The sequence below is a fragment of the Uloborus diversus genome, chromosome 2 (genome assembly GCF_026930045.1).
Source record: "Uloborus diversus isolate 005 chromosome 2, Udiv.v.3.1, whole genome shotgun sequence".
Taxonomy (NCBI): domain Eukaryota; kingdom Metazoa; phylum Arthropoda; class Arachnida; order Araneae; family Uloboridae; genus Uloborus; species Uloborus diversus.
The window spans coordinates 60510260-60524948 of NC_072732.1; the positions used below are offsets into that span (position 1 = coordinate 60510260).

The 14689-nt window shown below is 33.2% G+C and overlaps 1 protein-coding gene across 2 annotated transcripts in view; it reads left to right on the forward strand.

Annotated features, from left to right (window-relative positions):
* The window catches only part of LOC129217072 (activating signal cointegrator 1 complex subunit 1-like), a 41112-nt gene that overhangs the window by 3848 nt on the left and 22575 nt on the right, over positions 1–14689 (forward strand). For both annotated transcript variants that reach the window (XM_054851319.1, XM_054851320.1), the window contains exons 2-3: positions 5122–5224; positions 13473–13567. In XM_054851319.1, coding sequence (XP_054707294.1) covers positions 5122–5224; positions 13473–13567 — 198 coding nt within the window. The remainder of the gene's footprint in view (positions 1–5121; positions 5225–13472; positions 13568–14689) is intronic.

Below are 14689 nucleotides of genomic sequence, written 5' to 3' on the forward strand. Positions count from 1 at the left end.
ACAGTATTCAGCCGAGGCCAAATAGTAAACAACAAGGTATTAGGCCGAAGCTGAATGTTCAGCTGAGGGGCCAAATTCGACAAATATTCATTGCATCACTAGCTAAACCTAATTAAATACTTTTTGATTAAATTTTTACAGGCATATTTTCTTCCTGTTAACTAACTTTGGGTGATTCTCCTTAAAAAAATATTAATGATTGGATGCAACTTTTTCAATATATGTGAGTAACTCTCACATATAAATGAGCGGCTTTGTTCAATGAACAGGTAAATAATACAATCCTCTGAATAATGGATCATTAAAAGGAACAGCATTGTCCACCTCTACTTGCAAGTCCTGATTTATTAAGACACTACAACAAGATTTTCTCCCTGACTTATGACTGAACCCTGTTAATAGTAACTTGTATTATTTCCACAACCTAAATGTAGCAGCTGACATTTCCATTAACTTATACCCAACTTATCGGCCCAATTAGTATTATGATTAAAATCCTCTTGCAGCCGTATTACTTGTTCTTATTTTTCTACAATCTCCATAACTTTAATATGATCAGCAAAACAAGTTATGTTTCCAGTAACATTTTCATGAATATCATTCATAAAAAATATTAAACAAGAAGCCCTAAAAATGATCCTTGAGGAACTCCACTTAAAACATCACTCTATTTAGAATGATTTTCCCTTATAACTACCCTTTGTTTCCTCCCAATCAGTCAATTCCTAACCCAAATTAAAAATTTACCTCCTTTATAATTGGCGCATGCCAAATGCACTGGTGTGCAAAAATTAAGGACGAGACGGTTTTTTCAATATAACTTTGTACAAAAGCTTTCCAAATCAACACATTTAATACCATAAGATCCCCAATACGTAAGGACAGGTGTAATGTAAGCAACACTTACTAAAAGAGAAATCAGAGGGATAAAAAGAAGCTTTATTGAAAAAGGAGCATGGAGCGCAATGCTACTGAAGGCCGAAACATCCCTGTGATGGGTTTCCAGCAAGAAATATGTGGTCTTTAGTAGGGGATATGATCTCCCCCGACTGCTCGGCAGGTTTCACAGCGTCTGCCCATGCTGAGAATGAGGGTGTCAATGAGTTGTTGAGGCATTGCTGCCCATTCGTCTTGCAGCTCCAATCGAAGCTCCCGAATCGTTACTGGTGGTAAGGTACGAGCTGCTAAGCGTCTGCCTAGAAAATCCCATACATGCTCGATGAGATTGAGATCCCGAGATCGTGCCGGCCAATCCATACGTTCAATATCCTCACTCTCTAAGAGCTGTTCAGCAGCTACTGTGCGATGACATGGTGCATTGTTGTCTACGAAAAGGAACTGCGGACCCATAGCGCCTCTAAAAAGACGCACATATGGAAGAAGAATCTCATTACAATAATGGGTCCCGTTGACTGAACCTGCGTCGAAGATGTCAAGGTCTGTACGGCTACCAAGCATGATGCCTCTCCAAACGAGAACACCGCGACCTCCATACCTGTCCCTTTCAATGATGTTCGAGGGATGATTGCAGCTTCCCCGCTCTCTCCAGATGAATGAGAATCGCTACTCAGACTGAATCTGCTCTCATCTGTAAAGAGTACTCGTCCCCATTCATTGTCTCTCCAATTCCGGTGTTCCCGGCACCACAGAGAATGTCTTCTCCGATGGACAGGCTTTAGAGGTACACACCGTATAGGGCGTCGTGCAAACAGACCACCACCGTGCAGTCTTCTGGCCACGGTAAAATGCGATATCGGTCGTCCAGTCGCCTGTGTCGTGTGTCTAGCGATTTCTCCCGCTGTCTGCCTCCCGTTTCTTCTGGCCTGTAAGACAATATACCGGTCATCTGCGGGTGTGGTTCCTCGTGGACGACCACTACTGAACCCCGGATAGCTGTTCCTGTGGTTTGAAATTGTCTCCAAAGTCGTGAAACGATGCTGTGAGCAATTCCGAACTCTGCAGCCACACTTGTCACACTGCAGCCTTCCTTCAACTTCCCAATGATTCGACCTCGGGTAAAAGCATCCAGATGTCGTCTAACAGATTGATTATTCGCCATTTCTCGCTGAGGCAGCAACTCGGTGTGATTTTAACTGCTATACGGCGTGCAATCTCTTTGCCAGAAATATTGATCTTACACCGACAACATGCTTTAAACTACTCAGACACTCCCCCATTACGTCTGCCTGCATATCTGCGCATGTGCTACCGTACATCACCTTACTTAATCTCCTGATTGGTCTTTCTGTCCGCTCTGCCTCTTCGTTCAGTTGATATGCTAATTTTTCGACTTTGTCCTTAATTTTTGCACACCAGTGTATACAGTATCACCCAAGAATTTCTGTCTAGAACTAAACGAGCCTACTTTCCCGTATACCCACACTACTTTCTTTTACCTGATCAATATTCTCAAAAAAAGCTAAAATTGCAAATTGTTTCAAACATATTTTTTTAATATTTTAAGCTGATTTCTAGGAATAAGATATTCCTTACTCATCTAAAAAAAATTAGATGCGTAAGAAAAAGAAAAAAAAACCACGAACAAATAAAATAGCGGCACCTTTTAAATAAAGCAGCTAATACACTTTTTTACATTAAAAAAAATTCTTTAACAGCTTTCAAAACGAAAAAATAATAATTAAAATTAATAAGCTCATTAAAATAAATACATCATATCAACAAAAAAAAATTGTTTCTTTTTCCCCTGTTGCCAAAAATAATTTTTTAAATGAATTAATGCACTTACCAAAATAAATAAAAAATCAATAAAATGTCAACTTAAAGAAATAATTTTCATTGTCAAAACAAAAAAAAAATTGTTTGCGCATATCTTTATGTAGAAACATAAATGACTTTGAGTTTATTCGCCGAAAACTGAATACCTAAATTAAAACTTTAGCGTGAAAATAAAAACAAGTCATATCAACAATAATTATTTCACAGTTAAAACCATAGCTGCGGAGTCGGAGTCAATCTCATTTTGTGATAAAGGAGTCAGAGTCGAATATCCAAGAATCAGAGTCAGTCATTTGTCCTCCGTGTATAAATTTTTGCCAAAGTTACAAAGTCGGGGAGTTGGAGTCTGATTAGTTGTCGGGCACAGGAGTCGGAGTCAAATCAAATGTACCCCTAAAAATGTGTCCCTTAATTCTTGGAGTCAGTGTCTGGTGTTTGGCGTCAAGAGCTATTTCCAACAAAATTTGTTTGAAGTAAATCCGCCTTCAAGTACGGAATCTACATTGACTTTCAGTTTCCCCGTAGGCGCTAATGTTAAAGGATTTGAACTGTTCAAAATTGAACCGAAAATTGTTCAAATCAAAAAGATATATTATATACAGTGAAACCTGTGTAAGTTGACTACTCGCGGTACAGTACTTTGGCAGTCAACTTAGACAGGTGGTCAACTTATAAAGGCGATAATGATTTTTTTTTTTTTTTTTTTTGTCATTTCTTGCACCATGTATTCATTTTTTTGAGTAATTCACCCTTATTCTTTATGTTCAACTCACTTTCATTGTTTAACATTATTGAAAGTGAAACAATAATTAAAAATACTATTCAAATAATTTTGTTATTTTTTCCTTGTTTAACTATATTAGACGCTGTAGTTTTAGAAATTCCATATGTGTCGGTTAATTTTCTCCATTTTCAATTAATTTTAATATAATCTTTCATACTTTTTATTAATCTCAAGTTCAACTAACTTTCTATTGCAAACCTTTTTTGTACAACTTACAGCACAAAGAGCAATAAGCACGACTCTCCCAGTTCATAAAGGCAAAATTAAAATGTCCTTTCTCTTAGTCCCTTGCACCAGAAACATGTAACTGTACTCATTTGCAGGCCCAGATCTGCGTACCCCCAGTGCGAGAGGCCCGCGTCCTTAAAAGGGCTAACGACCCTAGAAATTGAAGAAAAATAGAAAAAATTAGCACTAAGACTTATTCACTTTACAAGTAGACACTGGTGGCCACTAGGTAGGGGCCCTACATATTTTGTTGCAGGGGAGGGGGGGGGCAAAATGTATTATAGATCCGGGCCTGCTCTTTTTAGCACAATTCCTGTGTTGCCACAACATATTGCAACTGAAAGAAAAGACTTTGAACTTTTTTACTGACACCTATTTTCATTGAACAGTGTACAAAAAGCTATCTCAAATAGAACAACAAATGAAAAACAAGTTTGGAGAATAAAGAGCAGCATAAGCTTTATGCTGCTGGTTTAGTTAGTAAAAGGCTAATCTGTCATCAAAGCATTAAAAACATTTTTGGAAGGCTATAAAAAATAATAATAATAATAATTAATGAATAAATAATATAATAAAATAATTTGCTGGAGAAAGTTTTAAAAAATAAACCAAGTGGTCAACTTACAAAGGGTTTTTTACAATACTCCAAACCAAATTTGGCGTACATTAGTGGTCAAGATAGACAGGTGGTCAAGATAGAGAGGTGGTCAAGTTACAGAGGTTTTCCTTCATTATATGAGATAGGACTAATTCCGTTCCTGACAAAAGCGGTCAACATAGAGAGGTGGTCAACTTACAAGGGTGGTCAACTTTACAGGTTTTACTGTACTAGTTTTTCATCAAAAGCTTTTTCCTACAAAGTTTATTTGACGCAAATTCGCCTCACAGTTCGGAATTGCCTTGAATTTCCCAGTAGGCGCTAATGTTAAGTTTTTTTGAACTGTTCAAAATTGAACAAAAAATAGTTCAAATCAAAAAGTGAAATATGGGAATGAGGTGTCCTCGCCGAGATCTTTCGAACAAAAAAAAGTTTGTTCGAATCGGACTATTCATTGAAAAGTTATTAGGCGAGGACAGACAGACTGACAGATATTTTTCCCCATCTCAATACCCTACTTTCCAATTTTTAATTTTTTGATATTTACTTAATTATTTTATTTATTTTTGACTTTTTTTTTGCGATATTTTTAAGATGCATTAAGCCTTCTTTCATGCTTTGGAATGGATGAGTGACTTGGTAAGTTTTGATTTTGATGTATGGATATAAACTTTTTCAGAATGAGGATTTTTTTTCTTTCAAATATAACTTTTATAATAACTGGTAGGAAAAATTAAATAAGGCAATCGAATGAATTTTCTTTTTTTTCTCATAGTTCCTACCGACTTTGAAGAAATTGATGAGTATGCTGATTTGCTGATTAAATATGAAAAAAATACATTTTGGATATCCATTTCTTCACCAAAGGATTTAATAGGGTAACTTCAATTTTTCTTTGGTATTACTGTTTGGAAAGAAAAGTAGAATATTTTTTATTTATGAATAAATTCATCATACACTTTCATTGATAAAGAGTAGTATTTATGTAACTGGTACTTCTGTGCTTCAAGAGAGCTAATGTGAAATTATGATCTGATATATTTGGAGTTACAAAATTTAAATTTTTTTTGCTTAAGTTCTTTCAAGTACTTGGTTTTGGAAGAATATTTCCATACTACTTTCATGAGACAAAAATTGAAGTGATTTTTACCTAAATTCTTCTGTGTTTACTAGAGATTAGGGCTGAGTGATGTAGGAATTTCTACATCGTGATGCATTGCCAACCTTACATTGCAATGTAGCGATTCATTACGATTTTTTTTTTTAACTTAAACTTGCTTGTTAAAATTTTACAAATTATGTACAAAAAATAAAAATTGCATGTCATGCCAGATACAAATTAACAAATTCCAGCACTAGAAAGAATCTATTTTGTGTTATAAAGCAGTGCTAAAAGCGCAAGTTAGTGAAAAGTATTGAAGACAAGTTTTGAGATTATATTGAGCCTGTTTTTTAATGCAGAAAGATGGAGGCAAAGTCATGCATTCCATTTAAAAGCTCACATAATTCTTGCATTAAAAAAAAAGGTTCCTTTTAACCAGTATTGGGGGGATGGGGGAGGGGGTCCACACTGAGTGACACTCAAAGAGGATTGCATAGTTTATTTTTTAAAAACATTCTTCAATTCTGAAAATTTCCAATTCTTAAATTATATTTAATCTAACAAGTATAACAAAAATAGAATGCATAATATTGCAGGGAGAGGGTAGGTTACATATGGCGCCTACTACCTAGTGCAAATTTTGCATAAAAATGCGCAATTTTATTTTCTTCTGAACTTTTGCTATGCCACAAAAATAGGAATGAGTTATTTCTGAAAAATTTATTAATTTCATAATTACATAACCCATTTAAAGGTTCTTTGGGGGGAAGGTGTGTGTGATACTTACCGACCCGTATGACACCTGTGCTAGGAGCTCCACTGCATGTAACACCAAAATACATGTACATGACAGCATTTTTTGTTGCTATTTTGCTCTTTAAATTTTGATTTTTTTTTCTGATAAACTTATTAGTTCATCAATATATCTTTCATCAATAACTGAAAAAATGTGTGCATTCTTACATATTTTGGAAGAAATGAAGGCCTAACTCTTTGCACCTGCATTGTAAAGGACAAAATTCATGGTCACCACTCACCACATGGCGATCAAGTTTAAAAAAGTGGCAACTCAAAAAAACTTCCTCAGTAGCCATTTTTTCCTCCTTTCCCAAGAAAAAATATTCTGGGGTGAAGAGGAATTATGCCCAAACTCAACAGGGAAGCAGACAATTTATTGCTTTAGAAGATAAGCCTGAGAAAAACATTGAGGGGGAGGATCGAGCGGAGTACATCGTTTTTTGATCAAAAAGGCGATACTTCAGCATTACAGCTGCGTGTAAAATATAGCCGCCTTTTTGTTCATTCACAAGATGGAAGTTGACAAGTTGCTTAAGTGCCTAATTTTCAAAGACAAAGCAAAATTGAAGTTTTATTTAACTGAAAACTAATGTAACTAATCAGGGACGTGGCCGTTGGGGGCACGTAGGATGTGACACCCCCCCCCCCCTCCAGATTTTTTGACAGTCGGCATTTTCAACAGATGAGTCGGCAAAAGTATATAAATGGTATGTTTTACTCTGTACATTGACTTTTGGAACCAAAAAAAGTGCAGAGTTATAAAATGAACGTGAAATATACCAGGGCTGCGGAGTCAGAGGGAAAATGATCGACTCTGGGAGTTTTAGAGCCTTCAACTCCTACTCCTTACTTCTGATGCATGCTGTCGATCTGTTTAGCACAAGCAAAAAATGTTGCTTTAGCTCCATTCTTTTTTGTTCACTGCCCTGCATGTCCTAAAAATGCAGAATTATACATATATAAACCCCTAAAATTGTGGATATTCTGTAGCCCCCCTTAAAGAAGGTCCCTGCATCACTCTTTGCTTTTCCTCTTTCAGGATCAATCAAAAAAAGGACAGTAGGAGAATTAAAAAGAAGGAAAATAATAAAGTAAAACCATATGGATTGATGTAATCACTGGGGGGGGGGACATATAGTGAGAATTGAAACTGTTTTGCCACCGACATAACAAGTTGTCTGGACTACAAATGTCTGGACTACAAAAAGGGGCCCGCCCATACCTAAAATAGCTTAAGGGCCTGCCGTCTAAATCTGCCACTGTATTTATGTATATATACGTGTGTGTGTGTATATATATATATATCATAGCTGCCAAGTGCTCCGTTTTTCCCGGAGTTTCTCCGATTTTTATTGCGTAATCCGAAAAATCCGATTTATTCCAAAAAACTCCGTTTTTTTGACTTTGCTTGTACACTTTTCGATTTCTAAGGAAAAAGAAGAAATTTCCCTATCCTGAAAGGTAGGAATTGTGCACAAACTCAACAAAAGAGGAGGCAATTTGATGCTCTGGAAGCATTAGTATCAGGATCAACACTGAGTGGAGCGTCGATCGATCGGAGAACATCGTTTTTTCATCGAGCATTTCAGCGACGTGCAAAACGTAGCCGCCATGTTTGGTCATTCATAAGATGGAAGTAGGCGATGCCTAAGTGCTTTCGTTTTCAAAGACAAAGCAAAATTGGGGTTTCTTTTAACTGCAAACTAGTGAAAATAAGCAAAATATGCTACAAAATGTTTTTTTTTTTGAGCAATCACGATTGCTTATTGTTCTCACTTGACAGTCCTTGATGTTCCGGTTCCTTTTTCAGCTTGGACCAAGCCTGCAGCACCACCGTCCACCGGCGGCGGCGCGGCTGATCCTGAGCACTGTGCCCCGGAATCCACTTTTGCTGGGCGGTGGCGTCCCATGTCCTACACACTCATGCTCATACACAGTCGCCTACGCGCGCACGCCTTTACACACATACACACGCCTACGTGCACACACGTAAGCCTACACACACACGCACACAACTATATACACGTAAGCACCCAGGAGGAGGGACATGCTTGGGCGGGGGAGCCATTTCTAGAAACAATAACTCTAACCAGTAGAGTCTTGTCGCAACTCGTGATTGCGAAAAACATAATTTGAATTCAAAGCTTCGGAATTCAAATTATCTTAAAGTTTTTTTTTTGGTTATTTTAAATAATTTTATTGAGAAATGAAGACAGTTATACTATTTAAAGTTTCATCTTAACCCAATTGCTTTGGACACGGGTGTGCTAAAAATTTTCAATTAAATTGTAGTTTCATGGGGATTTTTTATTTTAAAGATATTTTCATGCAACAAATTCAAAATTTTATATCTAAATTTTTGACTTAGTCGCCATATTTGGTCATTTGCGAGATTTAAGTACACAAGACTCTTAAAGTGGCCAAGTTTTCAAAATCGGAATTAGATGTTTATTGCAATGCAAACTATTGAAAATAATGCAAAATGGGCGTCTTTTTTTTTTTTTTTTTTTCGGAAAATTCTTAATTTTTTTCTTGAAAAATGCAAAATTTTTTTCTTCAGAATATTATTTTATCCTCATTGGTTTAGACGCTAATGTGCTAAAAACTGTCTATTTCATCTAAATTTTAGTTTTTTAAGGATTATTAATTATTTATAATTACTTTTAATGCAACAAATTCAAAAATCTATCATCTTAAATTTTTCGCATTGTTACCATGTTTGGTCATTTGCAAGATGGAAGTAGACAAGACTATTAATAGCCTAAGTTTCCGAAAACAGAATTGGTTGTTTGTCTCAATGCAAACTATTGAAAATAACAAAAGGCAAAAAGTTAGTTTTTCTTTTTTTTTTAATTATTTTTTTGAAAGGGAAATTTTATCTGTATTTGATCCTTTTTGCCTCGGAGGCTTTGTTATAAGCTGAAACTATTTCATCTAAAATGAAGATTTCTGCTGACTTCTCTATTTATTTATTTATTTTTTTTTTTTTAAATAAATCAGAAACCTATTTTAACTTGCATTTTCCATGTACAAAAAAAGTATTTAATAACTTTATTTTAGAATGTGCGAAGTCCTATTCATCTATTTTTTAAATGAAAGTTGTAATAACTGCCCCATCCCCCCTCCAGTTTGTGTTTAAAAACTTAGCGACAGTGGTGGCCACTAAGTTTTTGGAGTCTAGTGGCCACTGGCCACTTAGAAGATTTCCGAGTCTTGACCTTTACTATGAAGTTGCTTTACTTCCAAGTATAAGAAGTAATTGTGTTTTTTTTTATTATTATTATTTTTTAAATCTTTATATTTAAATCTTATTATATCTCTTATGTTCTTATGCAATGCATTTTCAATAGATGTCGGATATGTATAAAAGAATATTTTAAAGGGTTGCAGTTTTATTAAATCAAACAGTAATCATGTTTTTTTTTACTTTTCAATATGTACCTACGTAATGATGCTTTTTTAATGTAAAATAATTGTATTTTGAACTTGGTTGTAGTTTTGTTGAAAATCTAACATGAAAATTCAGAAACGCATTGTAATGGTGCTTAGATAGAAGCTTACGATACAGAAGGAAGGTTTAGCACAGGCCACGATTTGGTGCTCCTATTTTAACCCTCATTGCTCCTATTTTTTCCCTTAAGTGCTCCTATTTTTTTTATCTTGAGGTTGGCAGCTATGATATATATATATATATATATAATATACGTATATATATACATATATATGTATATATATATATATATATATATATATACGTATATATATATATATATATATATATATATATATATATATATATATATATATATATATATATATATACAGTGAAGCATCGTTTATAGGTTTCTCTTTTGTACATTTTTTCAATTATTCATTTTTGAAATTGGTCCCTGTGAAGTCTAATGCACATTAACCTATACCTATTATACATTTTTTTATTTGTACGCTTTTTTCATACAGTCCCTTCAAAAACATATAAACGGTGCTTCACTGTATGTATATATATATATATATATATATATATATATATATATATATATATATATATATATATATATATATATATATTGATGTTTATATTATTTAATTATGTGTGTGTGTGTGAATTTGGCAAGTTTTATCATTTAGAGTCTGCAATTTGAGAATTCTGCACCCCCCCCCCCCCCCCCCCTCCCAAACGTAAGAGGCTCGACATGTCCCTATAACTAATGCAAAATGTGCTGCATTTTTTTTTTTTTTTTTTTTTTTTTGAGTATTTTAAATAACTTTCTTGAGAAATGAAAAATTTCGTTTTTAAAACTTAATCTTATCCTCATTGCTTTGGATGCAAATGTGCTAAAAACTTTTCAACTAAATTGTAGTTTCATGAGGTGTTTTTTTTTTTTTCATGTTATAAATTCCAAAATTTATATTTTAATTTTTGGCGTAGTCGCCATATTTGGTCATTCCCAAGATGGAAGTACACAAGACTCTTTAGTGCCCCAGTTTCCAAAAATGGAATTGGATGTTTATTGGACTGCAAATTATTGAAAATAACACAAGGTGGGCTTTTTTTTTCAGATAGGTCTTAATTATTTCTTGAAAAATGCAAAATTTTTTCTTCAGAATATTATTTTATCCACATTGTTTTAGACGCTAATGTGCTAAATCTGACTATTTCGTCAAAAATGTAGTTTTTAAAGATTATTACTAATTTATAATTATCTTTATGCAACAAATTCAAAAACCTATTTATTATCTTAAATTTTTCCTGCAGTGGCCATGTTTGGTCATTCGCAAGATGGAAGTAGACGATACAATTTATTGTCTAAGTTACCGAAAATAGAACTGGATGTTCATCCCAATGCTATAAAACTATTGAAAATTACACAACTACCTATAAACTATCCTATTGAAAATTACATAAAATGTGCATTAAAATTTGTTTCTTTTTAATTAATTGTTTTATTGAAAAGAGAAATTTTATCTGTATTTAATCCACATTGCTTTTATAAAACTAAAAACAGTATTGAATTAGTCTGTTTTAGAATGTGCAAAGTTCTATTCCTTTATTTTTCATAATTTTAACCCACCACGTTTTTGGAGTCTAAACTGGCCACTTAGAAAATTTCTAAATCTTGACCTTTACTTCATTGTTAAGCCAGATTTGATCAACACACTGTTAATTTAACATTAGTGTGAAAAAAATTAGAGATTAGAATGGCAGCAACCCTGGACCGGTGTCTGTACATAGGAGCGATATTGATGCATCGATTTAGAGAAAAATTTTAAACCGGTTTAACGATGTGGGAGCCACACTGGTTTTTGGCGATGCATCAGTGCATCACACAGCCCTACTAAAGATGTAAACTGTCCGGAAATTTTGTAGCTGCAGAATTATTTTCCCGCAGGAAAAATTGAAAAGTTGAATTTTTACCAATTAAATGGAGTTACAATAGTTATATTTTCTTACAAATTTTAAAAAGTGCTTAATATTTAAAAGTATATGATGTCCTTTTTATTGTTCTTTCTTAGAAATATGCATGAAACTTTTACTATTAAAACAACCTTTGTTTCTTAAAATGCCAATCTTAGATTTTCAAGTTCAAAACACCCAAGATTATCGAAATTAATTCAATCATCATTCAGCAGTTAATTTTGAGTAGTGTGTCAGTTTTATAAATTGCTAAATCAAAATATTTTATTCACTGATGTTTTTGATATAATTCTGTCCTATGTAGACTTTTACAGTTTTAATGAGAAAAGTTGTATAAAATACTTTGGTGCACAATGAATTCCAACATGGAATTCATTGTGGAATCATCCACAATGGAAGCTGTTCCATTACCAAAAGTTAGTGTTTTCATGTGGGATACTGCACATAAAATATTTAGATGAAGCAAAAAAAAAAAAAAACTTTCCAAAGTAAATATTATAATTTCTAACTACATTGTTTTCTGCAAAAAATTTCAAAAATTTTCCATTTTTCCTGAGTGGAAATAAACTTTTCTAGGAAAAAAAAACTTTTTTTCCCAAAAACTTTTTTTTAAATTATTTTAAGACTTTAGAGACCTTTGAGACTGAGGTTTTAAAAAATGTTCGACCTCTTTTGTGATGGAATGTGGAGTGTAGGGGCTTTTCATGCACAATTTCTGAAACGGAAGTCTTAAAATTGCAAATTTAGTCTATCTTTTGGTGAACCTAGGGGGGAAAGTTCATGATTTTCCATCAAATATGTTTCAAAGGAGTATCAAAAACACTACTGTAGAATACCTTCAGATGACTAATGGGTAAAATTTTCGGGTGTTCTTCCTCGAAAATTTTTTGAAGTTGAAGTAACAAAAACGTTTTATTATTATTATTATTATTTTTATTTATTTTTTTTTTTTTTGAGTGACTTCAGTTGGAAGAGATTTGAGGTCTCCCCCTTCGAAAAATTCTGACATTGAAGTCAAAAAGCTTGTAGGCCATCTTTGGTGAAGCAGGTAATGGGGTTACGGGGTTTACCCCTGAAATTGTTTTGAAGGGTAAGTATTAAAAAGGCTATATTTTAGACCAATTTTGCTGAACTAAGGAGAAAAAGTCCAAGGACTCTCCCCAGAGAATTTTTAAAAACTGAAGTATTAAAAAACTCTATTTTAGGCAATATTTGGGACTTAAGAGTGATGAAATTATTTGCTCTCCTCTCAATATTTTTTACAAATAAAATCTTTAAAGCCTAATTTTGGGCTATGTTTTGAGTTAAGGGAAGGAGTGAATTGCAGAATGCCCACTAAAATTTTCGAAATTTAAGTTGTAAAAATTAAATGTTTAGGTTTTGTTTTGTTTTTAAATAGAGAGAGTTGGTATCTTACTAATTTTAAATGAGAAACACACTTGTTTTGTTAATGACTTTTTAATGTTATAAAATCATTAAAATTCATCCCTCCCCCCTAAAAAATTTGCAGCCCTAAAACTATTTTCATGTTATAGCTATTTATTTTAAAATGTCGATGTTTTATGGAGTGTAAGGCTTGGTGTATCAAGGTAATGTAGACGCATAGCTGGAGGAGGATGAGAAACCAGACCGTAACAAAAATCAGGGGGGGGGGATTTTAGTAGGATGGGAAAAAAAACATGGAAAGTTTTTTTGATATACCTGTGGCCGCCCTGTATCTGCAATTTTATTTAATAGTTGTGCAGCTCTATCTTTGTTACGTATAGCTTATTACACAATACTAAACATTTGATTTTGTTTTTTCACCTAGATTTGTGAACGGAAAATTCGGTAAAAATAGAAAAATGATTGAAGACATGACTGGTGCTACAGTTCTGATGCCTGGTCGAAACCAAGAGGAGATTGGTATGTATTTTAAAATTTGTTTCAGTGTTAAAACTTTATTTGTTTTTTGGGTAAAACTTTATTTGTTGGGAAGGGCATACGTCACTTCATTTGATATTTATCTGAAATACCAATTTTAGAAAACACTCCTAGAATTTTCAAGAAATATTTCTTGTTGCTAACTATATTATTTTTTTGCTTGCTAATTTCTGATCTATTTTACCACTATAATTCATTGCTCTTTCGCAGAGAAGATGTTTTTAAGTACGACAGAGCGGCAAGATATCATACATGACGTTCAGTTCTCTCACGACTTTCTGGTTGTGAGCTTGGTTTTTGCACTGATGAAGAGGCTCCATTGTAGCCTTAAAGCTATGTGCTATATTTTTGTGTTAATTTGTGTGTTATATAGGTTGGTTTTTTCAATTTAATCATAAGATATCATATCATTTGAAACTTTCAAAGAAAAAAATTATTTATTTATTTATTTATTTATTCTCTCCTACAGTTCAATTGAGCAGATTTATCTGTTGGTTTACATTATGTACGTCCATGAAAAGGTTGAGGAAATATAATCAAAATAAAACTTTAGAATCTTTGATTAATCTCACAAGTACAACATGCTCTTTAGAATAGAAAAAGAACAAATGACAAAATTTCAAACATGCATTCAGTCATTCAATTAAGTTCTTTCTGTAGCTATTATGATTCTTTTGTGCAATATAAGATGCATAATGAATTTAATTCGATATTTTTTCTGCAAATACTGTTTAAAAGATGTTCAACTTAATATTAATCTCAGTACTAAACATTCAAAAGCTTAAATTTCCTCTTGCAGTTTAAAAATGTCAGTACAAGATTGTCTTTGTTTATATTTGTATATTTATTTACTTATTTTTTTAAATGTTCAGTTAAAGATAACAAAAAGAACAAATTAGACTATTGTATTTCTACAACTTGTGATTTGCACTAATAATTTCACTGTTAAAATATTGTTTATAGTAATTAAATTGATTTTTTGTACTTGTGTAATTATTCTGTGATGTAAAACCCTGAAGTAAAAGTTTATATTTTCCGTCAAGTATTTCTCTTTAAAAAAATTTAAAAAATGGAAATTTTTCTAAAAAGTTCTCACTTGTTCGG